The following is a 12,113-nucleotide window of genomic DNA, read 5'->3' as shown; positions in this document are numbered from 1 at the left end:
AAGACTTTTTTTGTTTAAAGTTTTTCATAGCCAGATTTGGGTGTTCTTCAAACCAATAAGAAATACACAGGCGTGAGCCGTTTGACATGAGCCAGATGAACAGGAGGTGTATAAAGTTGCCAGAAAGGCAGCATTTTATTATCTCAGAGATAAAAAAAATTTTAAAAACTAAAATTTTTTTTTAAAAATTTAAAATAACAATTCAAATTTTTTTTTCCAAAAAATTAAATGGAAAAAAATAAATTTTAAAAATATTTAAAATTTGTATTTTGTAGTATAATTTGGTGAAGGGAAAATACTTTATTAACCTAATGAATAATATAAAGATGATTAATTTATTTAAATAAATACGCATTGATATTCTATGATATCTACAAAAATATATTTTTATATTATGAATTCACTAAAAACTTTATAATGGATATTGTTAAACAAATAAATTGTTATTTTTTTAATTACTTAAATGAATAGAAATTATTTTTATATCATCATAAGGTTTATCAGTTTTAGGATTTGTTTTCGAATTGCATATATTCTGACAAACTTCCATACCCTTGAAGACGCGACCAAAAACTGTATGTTTATTATCCAACCAAGGCTATAAATAGAAATACATATAAATAAAACAAAAACAAATATCAAAGAAACAAACAAATTAAACCTACCGTGGGTAATACAGTTATAAAGAATTGACTGCCATTAGTGTTTGGACCCGCATTTGCCATACTAACCGTGTATGGCCGATCATGTTTTAAGCTAGGACAAAATTCATCTTTAAAATCATGTCCCCATATGGATTTACCACCAGTTCCAGTACCGGTAGGATCACCAGTTTGTATCATAAAACCCTTAATAACTCGATGAAAGATATGGCTATTGTAATAACTTTATAAAGATACAAAAGAATAAGTAATTTTGTTTTCGTAAATTTTAATTTAACATGAATATTTTACCCATTTTTTGCATGTACACAAAAGTTTTCCACTGATTTCGGACATTCTTTGTAAAAAAGTTTTATATGAATGTCTCCCATCGTTGTATGTAGCACCACATTTTCATATACTCGTTGTATACCTGAAATTAGATTTCGAGTTTATTTCGTATTGTATTTAAATATAAATATTTATATATAGAGAAACAACCTTCTTCTATTTATTTTTAGTAAGCATGTAAAAAAGTCATACAAAATTTTAAAACTTAAGTAGTATGAAAACTGGATGTTACTCCGTAATTCTATCCAAACTTTTCGAATTGAAAAGTTTTACTTATAGCTAATATAGTTCGAATAGAATTAAGGAGTAAGCAATTATAAAAAACTAACTTACCTTGTCCTTCCGGTACAGCTATTATATCCTCCTTGGTAGGTTTTTCATTAAATATATCACGATCAACATCCTGTAAATCGGAGGGTAAACGTCTGCTATACATATAAAAACGTTGTTTTCTGAAAAATTCAAAATCAGTTAATTACTTTAAACACTTGGTTGTTAAAATTATTTTTCATACTTGTAGGCTGTACAGAACAGTGTAGGATCATTTGGTATATTTTGTAGTGCAGGATTTTCACTAGCTTCCTGTTCCAAGGTTATAGCAGCTTTTACTCTTTTAGCTTTACCCTGTAACAAAAATAAATCACTAATTTTCAATTTATAAATTATCATTATAAATTTACCTGAAATAGAGCTATATGCAGAGGTCTTATATTATCCGTTTTACCCAATATGTTAACACATCTATTCGTCTCAATATTGATAACTTTAATGCCAATCAAAGTTGGGTAGAGTAAAAAGTGGCCACTGGCATCAAATATAATATTATTGCTCATATTAAAATCAGATTTTTCCAAATCACGTTCAGCAGCCATTCTTTGAAAATTAAGTAATCATAAAATCTGAAGTCATAAAATGTTGTGGCACTTACCTTCTGCCAAATTCCATGTTAGGCAAAGCATGAGACGATTGCTGCATTTGGGTGTAGGTAGATAAGGCTTCATCAAAGACTCGTATAAGCTTACCAGTTTGAAATTTAAATACTCGTACTTTACGATCCGTGGAGATGGTGGCAAAACGTTGACCGTCATTTGACACAGCAAGACCGGTCACTAATGTTTTACACTTGGCAAACTCAAAAAGACCTTTAAAAACATAAATTATGGAAATTAAATTAACAAGATTTTAACTACTAAAAATTAATCTTACTTGTGTCCAATTTTGAATCGAATGTTACATGCTTTTGTGGAAATTTATAATCGTATTTAGAATTTTGCCAATATTCTAATATGCCATTACGATCTACAGAAATCGCCGTATCTTTGGGTACATTATAACAAATGGCAATGACAGGTGCTAAATGTAATGTATCTAATATATGAAGTACTTCACCATTGCCCTGCCCGTCATAGATATGAATTTTGTTGGACTCTTTTTCCGAACTGAAATTAATTAAAATCCATACACGATAATAATTTTATTAGTATCCCAAACTCAAAACAAACTTACATTGCCAAACTTTGTACGGCATCTCCAGGCGAATGTATCCAACAACTGCAACCTGGTATAAAACCTAATTTTATAATATTTATCATATCAAAATTAACAACATCAAAGACTTTGGCACATTTGTCAGATGAAGAGGAACACAATAATGTACCACCGGCATTCACACTAAGACTAGTAATGGGCACTGTAATGATTTTATATAAAGAAAAATAATTTTCCATTTAAAATTGTAGCAATAAGTTATTAAATAACATACATAAATGACTTCGAAAATGTTTAACAAATTCAATGCCTTCTTCCATTTTCTTCCAGAATTTAATATGACCATCAATGCTGGCAGTTATAACAAAATCAGTTTTGGTAGCCACCAAATGGGTGATGACATCACGATGCATATAACTCTTTTCGTAGCACTCAGCATCGGGTAAATTTTCCAGGAAAACATGTTCATAAGCTAAAACTAAAGGAGCAAGACTTAGCATTAAGAAGTCCATAAGCTAAATAAAACAAAAACCTTTTTTCTTTTTGGGTTTAGAAGCCGCTGACTGTTCAGTAGGCAATGGACCAATCCAACCACCATCTTCTTCCTCCTCCTCAACTTCTTTATTATCTTCCACTTTATCGTCTGAAAGTCTCTTTAACGAAGATTTTTCCAATTCTAAACTCATTTTATTAATTTTTTCAAAAGATTTAATAAAAACTATTTTCACGTTTTTCTTAGTTAGTAAACAAATGCTGCTTCTTGTAACATTTACATTCACTTTGGATTGTTAACCCCCATTATTTGGCTGATGTCAACATGAGCGGCTGACATATACCAAACCATTTTTATACCTTTCACCATCATGGCAGGGTATATATAAGTTTATCATTCCGTTTGTAATTTCCACATTTTTCATTTGCGACCCCATAAAGTATATATATTCTGGATCGTTATAGATAGCGGAATCGATATAGCCATGTCCGTCTGTCCGTATGTATGTTGAAATCAACTTTCCGAAGCCCCCAAATAACTTACATACACGATTCATACATCAATGTATCCGAAATTCTTCCGGCCGGTCGCTATTTAAAATCAAGAAAATCGGTTCACAAATGGCTGAGATGTAAGGAAAAAACTAGGACAACCACGATTTTTGACCTATTTTTGACCTATATCTGGATTACTATGGATATATAATGATAGATATTTCAAAGACCTTTGCAACGACGTATATAAGACAAAAGTAAGTTGGACATACAATGGGTCAAAATCGGAAAAATATATTTTTTAACCCGAATTTTTTTTCCATCAAAACATTTTTTTTGTCATAATTTCTTTTTCCAAAAAAATTGATTAAAGAAATTTAAAAAAAAAAATTGGAAAAAAACTTTTTAAAAAACAATTTGGAAAAAAAAAATTTTTAAAAAATTTTAAAACATTAAAAAAAAATTTGATTTTGTTTAAATAAAAATATTTTTAAGTATAATTTGGTGAAGGGTATATAAGATTCGGCACAGCCGAATATAGCTCTCTTACTTGTTTTATATGAAATTTTTACGAGAAATACACAGGCGTGAGCATGTTGTGAGCTGCTGATGTCAGCCGGAGCAGGAGTATAAAGTTGCCAGATTGATTAAAATAGAACAATTTTCTTTTTTTTATTTTCTATTGACACCACTTTTTATTTCTAATGGGATAAATCCATTTTAAAGTTATGGCTTATATTAACGTTGCTGAATGGTCACCAGACCAAGTAACCGATTGGATTAAAGGTCTGTTATTTTGTTTGCAATTAGTGCTACTATAGCAGGGAGTTGTGATTCATACATTGAACAAACCAAACCCATATTGGGTGGGTAATCATTGAAATATTTTTAGGTCTGGATGATTCCATGTACGTAGTTTGAATATGAAATAGTATCAAAAAAGTACATTTTTCCATCCCTGAGCTGAAGTATTTCAGCTGCTAGGTGCGAATTTATTAAGGCGTCAGCCGGGGCCAATCAACACTTTTTTTATATGGTGTTTGACATTAGCGTTTGCGCGAATTTTTTTTATATGTGTAATTTGACACATCACAGTACCATTTCTATAATCAACTATGTAGCCTGTATCACCTAATTTATAAATGCGCCAACAAAAGAAAATTGCAAGAAAAACATTTCACGAAAGACAAAAACAAAAATTCAGATTAACAAGAGAAAAGAAAAAAATAATAAAAAAGGAGAAAGGAATTTTTTTTCTTAATTTTTTCCACAGAAATTTATCGCAACGAGAATAGTTTGTAGAATTTATTGTACAAAAAACGTGTTTATTTAAGTCGAATGTAAAGATGTCGGATATTTTAACAGAAGATACCACAAACGATGGCATAGTTATTAAAGCGCCAGTTGAGCACCCTCGCATAAGAATCAATAGATGGCGGGTAAGGGAAGGCTTTCCGGTAAGCGCTTCACAAGTCATTTTACTCTATGAAGCATTGCCAATCGAGGGTGTTGAAGATGCCAGCGCAAAAATAGCCAGTAAAATCATACACAAGTTAAAGGCACAGCGAGTTGGTGTTGTAAAAAAACGTCTCTTCAAGGATGGAGCCATTGTTCAAGCAGAGTAAGTTTGCTTGTTTGTTTGTATTTTAGCTTGAAAGTTTGTATGCAAATATATCGATCCAATAATTTTTGTATACTGTGTGTGTTTTTGTTATCCTTTTCTTACATTTCGTTTTTATTTTTGTATTCAAGTACTCCCCTTTTGGAACTCTCTGAATGTATCCATACAACGGTCATTAAAGACATGTGCGCTGATTGTGGTGCAGATTTGCGCCAAAATGAAAATGTAGGTATACAATTATTATTGTTTAAACATTTAAACAAAATTATGTGTGTGTACTGGTTTGTTAAGTAGGGGCAAGAGAAAGTGGATGCAAAATGTTTGTTGCTCAAAAGAAAGCATACAAACAATAGCATAAATACAAAACAAAAAAGGGGGAATTTTGAAATGTACACATAAATGATAAAAAACTAGTAAATATGTACTTTTTCACACCAAAATTGATGATTTTATTTAGGCCCTAATTTTATAAAATAGTATGAAACAGAAATTGACAAAAATTATTTTGGAAAAAAATTTCCAGTTTTATTTGTCGTTTTAAAAATTGAGGTCTTTAGAAATACAGTCTAGTATATGGGCACCACTGTGAATCATTACTAGATGTACATCCTTTTCTTCTGAACATGGTTCTGTCCATAGTTCTCGAGATATGAGCCTCCAATGTTCGAATATTGGATATGTTGTATGTTGTTGTTTTTTATCCAATTTGGTTAATATATACTAGGGTACCCAAATTATTAGATTTTACTTTTGTTCGAATAAAAGTTTTCAACTTGTTCGAATAATTTATTTTTTTTAAATTAAGTGAATATAAAGTCGTACGTAAAGTATGTATTAACAAGGTTAAATTTGCCTTGGTAGTATCCTCTAAATCCACCTTTAATAATATAACTTATATACATTTTAAGATCATGATCTTCGTATATTTCATCAATGTCACTCTCGAAAATATTTTAAATGTCACATTCACCACCACTTTCATTATTATTTTTCAAACGCTAAAATTTTAATTGGCTGGACCCCAAATTATCTGCTTCTAAATATGACACAGTAGAAATTTATAACCAATTATGGTCCATAGATAAATACACATAGAGCGGAAACTGGAAAAACCTCAAACAAAAAAAAATGTTTTTTATACTAATACCTCCTCCTGGTTATTAAGAAATAAATAAAAATAAAAAAAAATATGTTTACTTTTCCAAAGGAATAATTTTGGGAGCATTTTCAATTTAGATTCTTGGTACACACACATTTTGAAAGTTCTATAGCGTAGACAGCTTTCCGTTACAAGATCGTTAATTTTACAAAACATTTTTAAATTTTTAGGGCAACACTTCAGAGGCATCCGTACCTATGGTACATACTATACCCGATCTTAAAGTCACACAGAAATTAGCACAAAAACTTGGTCACGATGACACGCGTCGTTTGTTACAAGATCGTAAATTGGTTTTATTGGTAGATTTAGATCAAACGGTTATACATACCACTAATGATAATGTGCCCAATAACATTAAAGGTATTTATCATTTTCAATTATATGGTCCCACATCACCGTGGTATCATACACGTTTAAGACCTGGTACACCGGAATTTCTGGAACGTATGTCCCGGTTTTATGAACTACACATTTGTACATTCGGTGCCCGCAACTATGCACATATGATTGCACAATTGCTGGATCCGGAGGGAAAATTCTTTTCACATCGCATCTTGTCGAGAGATGAATGTTTTAATGCCACCAGCAAAACGGACAACTTAAAGTAAGTGGAGTTGTTATATTTTCGATTTATTTTAAAAAATTATGCTTTACCTAGGGCTCTTTTCCCCAATGGCGATTCTATGGTGTGTATCATTGATGATCGCGAAGATGTTTGGAATATGGCGTCAAATTTGATACAGGTTAAACCGTATCACTTTTTCCAACACACAGGCGATATAAATGCTCCTCCAGGTTGTTCTAAACATGAATTAGATGGTGAAGGTGTTGATTTTAAAGGTAATATTTCCAATTAAATTTTTATTTATATGTATATGATTAACTCTAAATAATTTGCTTAGATTTAGAGCAACTAAACTCTGATGACAAGGAAAAATCTACTAAAAAACCGGAGAATGAGAATGAAGAGGAAAATCCGAAATCAGATTCAACCATACCGGAAAATACAGAAAACCAAGACAATGAATCTATAGAGAAATTAGTAGATATTACAGACGAAGTTAAAGAAATTATAATACAGGATGAGGAAACTCTAGTTAAAGAGTCTTCTAAAGATGTCAGTGTAAGTCAAGAAGAAAACAATAAAGCAGAAACTATTTTAGAAGTTAATAAGCTAGATAACACTGAAAATGCTAAAGAAGAAGAAGAAGAAGGAACCAACAAAGAACCCATAAATGAGGCAGAGGTTAAGGAGTCTGATGAAAAAGACAAACCGGCCGAAATAGCAAGCAAAAATATTCCCAAAATTAAACTTTCCAATGATACAGACGAAAACAAAATTGAAATAGTCGATCCAGACGATTATTTGTTGTATTTAGAGGTTATATTAGAAAATATACACTCGCGATTCTATGCCATTTACGATGAGACCCAGGATATACCCGATTTAAAGATAATTGTTCCAAAAATACGCTCCGAGGTCTTACGAGGCTGTAATTTGGTATTTTCTGGTCTTGTGCCCACCAACATGAAATTACAACAGTCTCGAGCCTATTTCATAGCCAAGAGTCTGGGTGCCGAGGTATCGCAAAATATCATCGAAACCACCACACATTTGGTGGCAGTTACGGCGGGTACTTTTAAGGTAAATGCCGCCAAAAAAAATCCTAATATAAAAATTGTCAATACAAATTGGTTGTGGGGTTGTGCCGAACGTTGGGAACATGTCGACGAAAGACTTTTTCCTTTAGATCGTAAAATGAAGAGTAATAAACGTCAGCCACCGGCTCATTGTCACAGTCCGGAACATGTCATAAATTACAGTGAGAAATCGGAAATTTCGTCATCCAGTATGGCACAACAAAATGCCGCAGAATCGTCAAAGTTTATTGATACCATTAATCCGTTGCTGTCCTTTTCCAATGCCGATTTGGCCGATATGAATAAGGAGTTTGATCAGTTTTTCGATTCCGACACCTCTTCAGAAGATGAAAATGTTGATATTGGTAAGTTATTTCATTTATTTGTAATACAAAGCCTTAAATATTTGTAGATTTGATGAATAAAACTTAATTTTTTATTTTTAGAAAATCCTCCCGTGGATAAGATTTTAAAGAAACGTAAACGTGAAGAAAACGAAGAAGAAAGAGCGCGCAAATTTTTCACTCGTTCCACAGATGTTTCGGTCCTGAGTGCCACTGAGCCGGTTGCTGAAGATGATAAATCTTCAAGTGAAGAGAATAAAGACGACGAGGAAGATGAAATGCCAAGTGAAAAATTCCGAAGAGGTATGCAATATTTATTGAATTTTTTTTTTTCAATTGAAAGTTTCTAAACAAAAATCCACTGAAATATATTAAAACAAGCCGCGTTTTTATATCCTTCACCATGAGTAATAAGGGCATACATATAAGTTTGTCATTCCGTTTGTAATTTCTAAATAAATATAGCGGAGTCGACATAGCCATGTCCTTCTGTCTGTTGAAATCAAATTTCCGAAACCCCGAAATAACATACATAAATAAATAATTGAAAGAATACATGTGTCACATAATAATTTTTTCAAAATTCTACCTTTATTCTAGGTGGCAACTTACCTTCTGATTTAGAAATGGGTTCCGATTCTAATGACGACAGTGATAACAATAATCCAGACGAAGAAGACGATGGCGATTGGAATATGATGGGTGCTGCACTGGAAAGGGAATTTTTAGGACTTGAAGATTAAAAAGTTTTTACAAATTTAAATATTTTATGGACACTCTTTGTTGGCTTATTATAATTATTATCCAGAAAGAAATAGTTTTACATAAAGTTAACAAAGCGTTTTAATTATACTAAAAATGTATAAATGAAATTGTAATTTTTTAAAAGGTTTTCTCTTATATTTTTTATATTAATTTATATATGTATGCAGTGTGTTTATAATAACAATTTGTTTTTGATTAACATATTGTAAATGTACTATATTTACAATGAACTGTAAATGTATATTAAAATTTTTGAATTAAAAGAAAAATATTAATGTAGAAAGTTTAACTTTATTATTATAATGCTTAAAAATATACAAATTTGTTTAAGATTTTAATGATTAAGAGAAAACGAGAATAAAATAATAAAAAAAGAAGAAAAGACAAAATTATGTTTTTTCTGTTCCTTGGCGCATTTGTTTAAAACGACTTATCCGTTTTTTGGGTGTATGAGCATCAATAAATTTAACATCGGGCAGAGGTTCAGGCTCCGTTAATGGTTTTTCAACAACATCGTTCATAACCTTAAAATTTAAATTATAATTCTGAAATAATTTCTTTCGAATTAAAACATTTGGTTCCACAAATTTATTTACCTTGTTATAAGCGCTGAAGCTATCATCATCATCCTCTTTTTTAGTAGAATTTTTCTTTGATTTTTTACTTTTATTGCTATTATCCTGTTTTGTATCCTTTAAATGGTTTTCCTTACCAACTGCAGACTTATTTTTAAGTATAGGTTTAGCTTGTAGAGAAGGATTTGAGAACTGAAAAAAATTATATTAAATCTATACATATGTATATGTACAAACTGCAACTTACTTCCGCTTTTGGATCAGCAAATGCTGCTTGTCGATCGGCTTCTTTCAATACAGGCGTCTTAACTTGATCCTCACCTTCATAACTATTAATGAACAATGTTGAGGGTTCATTTTGATGTAATGAATTTTGAGTTTTTTTATATAAATCATAGAAATCTGCTGGACTGCTAGGTATATCCGATGATTCTCTATTATCTCTTTTGGAATCCTCTTGTGGGGAATGTTTAAATTTTATGTGTAGTGTTTTAACTTCACCCATAATCTGTTGTATTAAGTCAAAATCTTGTTTACTTTGATTTTCCGCAACAAATTGTAAATTTTTTTCAACTTTAGCTTGTATTAAATCTTTTTTATCTAAGGGTTTTTTTAATAAATCGGATTTATTTTGTATGCTTTCCTTCTCTTCATCATTATCATCTAGTTTTATAATATCACGTTGTGGTTTTTCAATTTTAGGAGGTAACATTTGCGTAACAGCTTCATGTTTTCTAAATTCTAAAGTTTGATCTTCCAAAGCAAAGGAAATACGGCGTTTTTGGGTAGATTTATTTAGATCATTGGATAAAGAGGATTTTCCTCCATTGACTTTTACTTCAATCAATTCCTTCTCCACAATTTCAACATTTTCTGCTGTAAATTCTTTTTCTTGATTTTCTACATCTTTCTCGTTTTTATCTTCAACTTCAACTGAGTCTTTTTCCGCCAACTCTTCAGCGCCTACAGTTTCTTCTGCCACTTCTAATAGTTCTTCCAAATGTTCTAACACATTCAAAAGATGTATTTTTTCATCTAATTCTTGTTGCGTGCGCAAAGGCAGAGCCTGTATTTTTTGTCTTATTATTTCCAATTGATAATCATAGAAACCAATCTGATCTTCGGCATTAAGAAATTTAGCCTGTTCTTTAATCAAAGCCACCTCTTTGGGTATTGACTCTTCTTCCGTTTCTTCTTCTATTTCAACTTCCTCCTGGGAATTTATTAAATCTGTTATCTCAGGATTTGGATGTATATTATTATTTGTGTTTATATGGTTACTCTTTTGTATATCATTCTTTTTCACTATATTCGTTAATAAAACCGATTCTTCAGTAGTTCTTGACCCCTTTGACTTTATTTCATGTGCTAATCTTTTTTTCTCTTGTGGTAATTTAATTTCTCCTGACATAAGCTTCCGTATTGTTTCATCATTGACCTCATCTACATCTAATGTGTCCAGTTCTTGCTCTAATTCTTCCATTAACTCGGCTTCTTCCAACATTTTCAAGATTTCCTCATCCGATTTTTCCTCAGAATCATTTTTATTTTTGGAGTTTTGTTTTTGCTTTGTTTCTTTGTGTAACTCTTTTTCTCTTTCTTCTCGCTCCTTTAGTTTAGCTTCCTTAACGCGACGTCTATGCTTTTCTTTCCATAATTTTTCAGCTTCTTCATTGTAATCTTCAATAATTTCACGTTCTTCACCACTGGGCATAACACCCTCGGCATAAGGTTTTTCCAATTTGTTTCTGATAAAAGAAAATTCTGCTAAAAGGAATTGTTTAAGTCATAGCTATTATTGTACTTACTGCCATAAGTCGGCTTCTGCTTCCAACATCTTCAAATGATCCTGAGCCATTTTAATGCGCATTTCACAAATCTCTTTGGCTTTGAATGTGGTGCATTTTGAAAAATAACCTTGGTAGTGACCAACTAAAACTTCATTCGTATGTAATAAATTTCCCGGCATAAAAGCCTTTTTGCCAACTGGAACCATAACATCTACTGTCAATCGTTTACCAAACATGGACATATTCTCAATGGCTGTCTGATTCTCTTTGAGATAGGTCTGCCACCGTTGAGTCTCGTCTTCATTTTTGCGTAAAGCCTTGAAGATTAGAGGAACAAAGAGTTTTTAAAAAGATTGATTTACATATTTAACTGTTAATAACACACCTCTCTAAGAGCATCTTCACGTTTATTCATGTTGCTTTAAGAAAAAATATCCGGAAAGTTAATAATTACACGTTGTTATCCACAAAACAAACAAAACCAGCATCCCGGAGAAAAAAACTAATCATATGAAACACCTGATTACTAGTGCCGGTAACTGATCAATTTTTCTATAAAATGTAGCGATTTTAAGTCTCAACGATTGTGATATATGATGGATCCAAGATATATGATAATCACCATACAAATTAAATTGCAATTAGTTTACTTTTTATTTATTAAATTTTCTTATTTCGTAATATTTATTCAATTTATTGCACTTATAAAAACAAAAACTGGAATAATGATGATAAATTGTTGCTTTTG

General features: G+C 31.3%; 3 protein-coding genes across 3 annotated transcripts; 1 reads left to right on the top strand and 2 right to left on the bottom strand.

Moving 5' to 3' along the window:
* Positions 1 to 299: 299 nt before the first annotated feature.
* LOC135960060 (peptidylprolyl isomerase domain and WD repeat-containing protein 1) lies at positions 300 to 3,181 on the bottom strand. The gene is made up of 11 exons (XM_065511257.1): positions 3,013 to 3,181; positions 2,755 to 2,958; positions 2,499 to 2,682; positions 2,199 to 2,431; positions 1,921 to 2,134; positions 1,673 to 1,865; positions 1,507 to 1,616; positions 1,326 to 1,444; positions 954 to 1,074; positions 666 to 885; positions 300 to 598 (listed from the first exon to the last, which is right to left on the bottom strand). The coding sequence occupies exons 1-11, from the start codon at positions 3,164 to 3,166 to the stop codon at positions 452 to 454; spliced, it is 1,899 nt and encodes a 632-aa protein (XP_065367329.1). The 5' UTR covers positions 3,167 to 3,181; the 3' UTR covers positions 300 to 451.
* A 1,413-nt stretch (positions 3,182 to 4,594) lies between these two features.
* On the top strand, positions 4,595 to 9,389 carry Fcp1 (RNA polymerase II subunit A C-terminal domain phosphatase Fcp1). Its single transcript, XM_065510595.1, has 7 exons — positions 4,595 to 5,088; positions 5,220 to 5,313; positions 6,418 to 6,854; positions 6,909 to 7,090; positions 7,153 to 8,256; positions 8,338 to 8,538; positions 8,836 to 9,389. The coding sequence occupies exons 1-7, from the start codon at positions 4,814 to 4,816 to the stop codon at positions 8,976 to 8,978; spliced, it is 2,436 nt and encodes an 811-aa protein (XP_065366667.1). The 5' UTR covers positions 4,595 to 4,813; the 3' UTR covers positions 8,979 to 9,389.
* uri (unconventional prefoldin RPB5 interactor) lies at positions 9,272 to 11,925 on the bottom strand. The gene is made up of 5 exons (XM_065510596.1): positions 11,751 to 11,925; positions 11,384 to 11,682; positions 9,823 to 11,323; positions 9,597 to 9,767; positions 9,272 to 9,524 (listed from the first exon to the last, which is right to left on the bottom strand). Exons 1-5 carry the CDS (start codon positions 11,778 to 11,780, stop codon positions 9,390 to 9,392), a joined length of 2,136 nt encoding a protein of 711 aa, XP_065366668.1. The 5' UTR covers positions 11,781 to 11,925; the 3' UTR covers positions 9,272 to 9,389.
* Between the last annotated feature and the right edge of the window lie 188 nt (positions 11,926 to 12,113).

The sequence above is a fragment of the Calliphora vicina genome, chromosome 5, assembly GCF_958450345.1.
Source record: "Calliphora vicina chromosome 5, idCalVici1.1, whole genome shotgun sequence".
NCBI lineage: Eukaryota > Metazoa > Arthropoda > Insecta > Diptera > Calliphoridae > Calliphora > Calliphora vicina.
The sequence above is the reverse complement of the archived record's forward strand: the minus strand, read 5'-3'. Positions and strand labels throughout refer to the sequence as shown.

Coding starts and splice junctions, on each gene's coding strand:
- LOC135960060 (XM_065511257.1), bottom strand. CDS start 3,166: ATGAGTTTAGAATTGGAAAAATCTTCGTTAAAGAGACTTTCAGACGAT. Junction 2,959..3,012: donor TAAACCCAAAAAGAAAAAAG/GTTTTTGTTTTA, acceptor TTGCTCCTTTAG/TTTTAGCTTATGAACATGTT. Junction 1,866..1,920: donor AACATGGAATTTGGCAGAAG/GTAAGTGCCACA, acceptor TAATTTTCAAAG/AATGGCTGCTGAACGTGATT.
- Fcp1 (XM_065510595.1), top strand. CDS start 4,814: ATGTCGGATATTTTAACAGAAGATACCACAAACGATGGCATAGTTATT. Junction 8,257..8,337: donor AGATGAAAATGTTGATATTG/GTAAGTTATTTC, acceptor TTTTATTTTTAG/AAAATCCTCCCGTGGATAAG. Junction 8,539..8,835: donor AAGTGAAAAATTCCGAAGAG/GTATGCAATATT, acceptor CCTTTATTCTAG/GTGGCAACTTACCTTCTGAT.
- uri (XM_065510596.1), bottom strand. CDS start 11,780: ATGAATAAACGTGAAGATGCTCTTAGAGAG. Junction 11,324..11,383: donor GCAGAAGCCGACTTATGGCA/GTAAGTACAATA, acceptor TTCTTTTATCAG/AAACAAATTGGAAAAACCTT. Junction 9,768..9,822: donor TTGCTGATCCAAAAGCGGAA/GTAAGTTGCAGT, acceptor AATTTTTTTCAG/TTCTCAAATCCTTCTCTACA.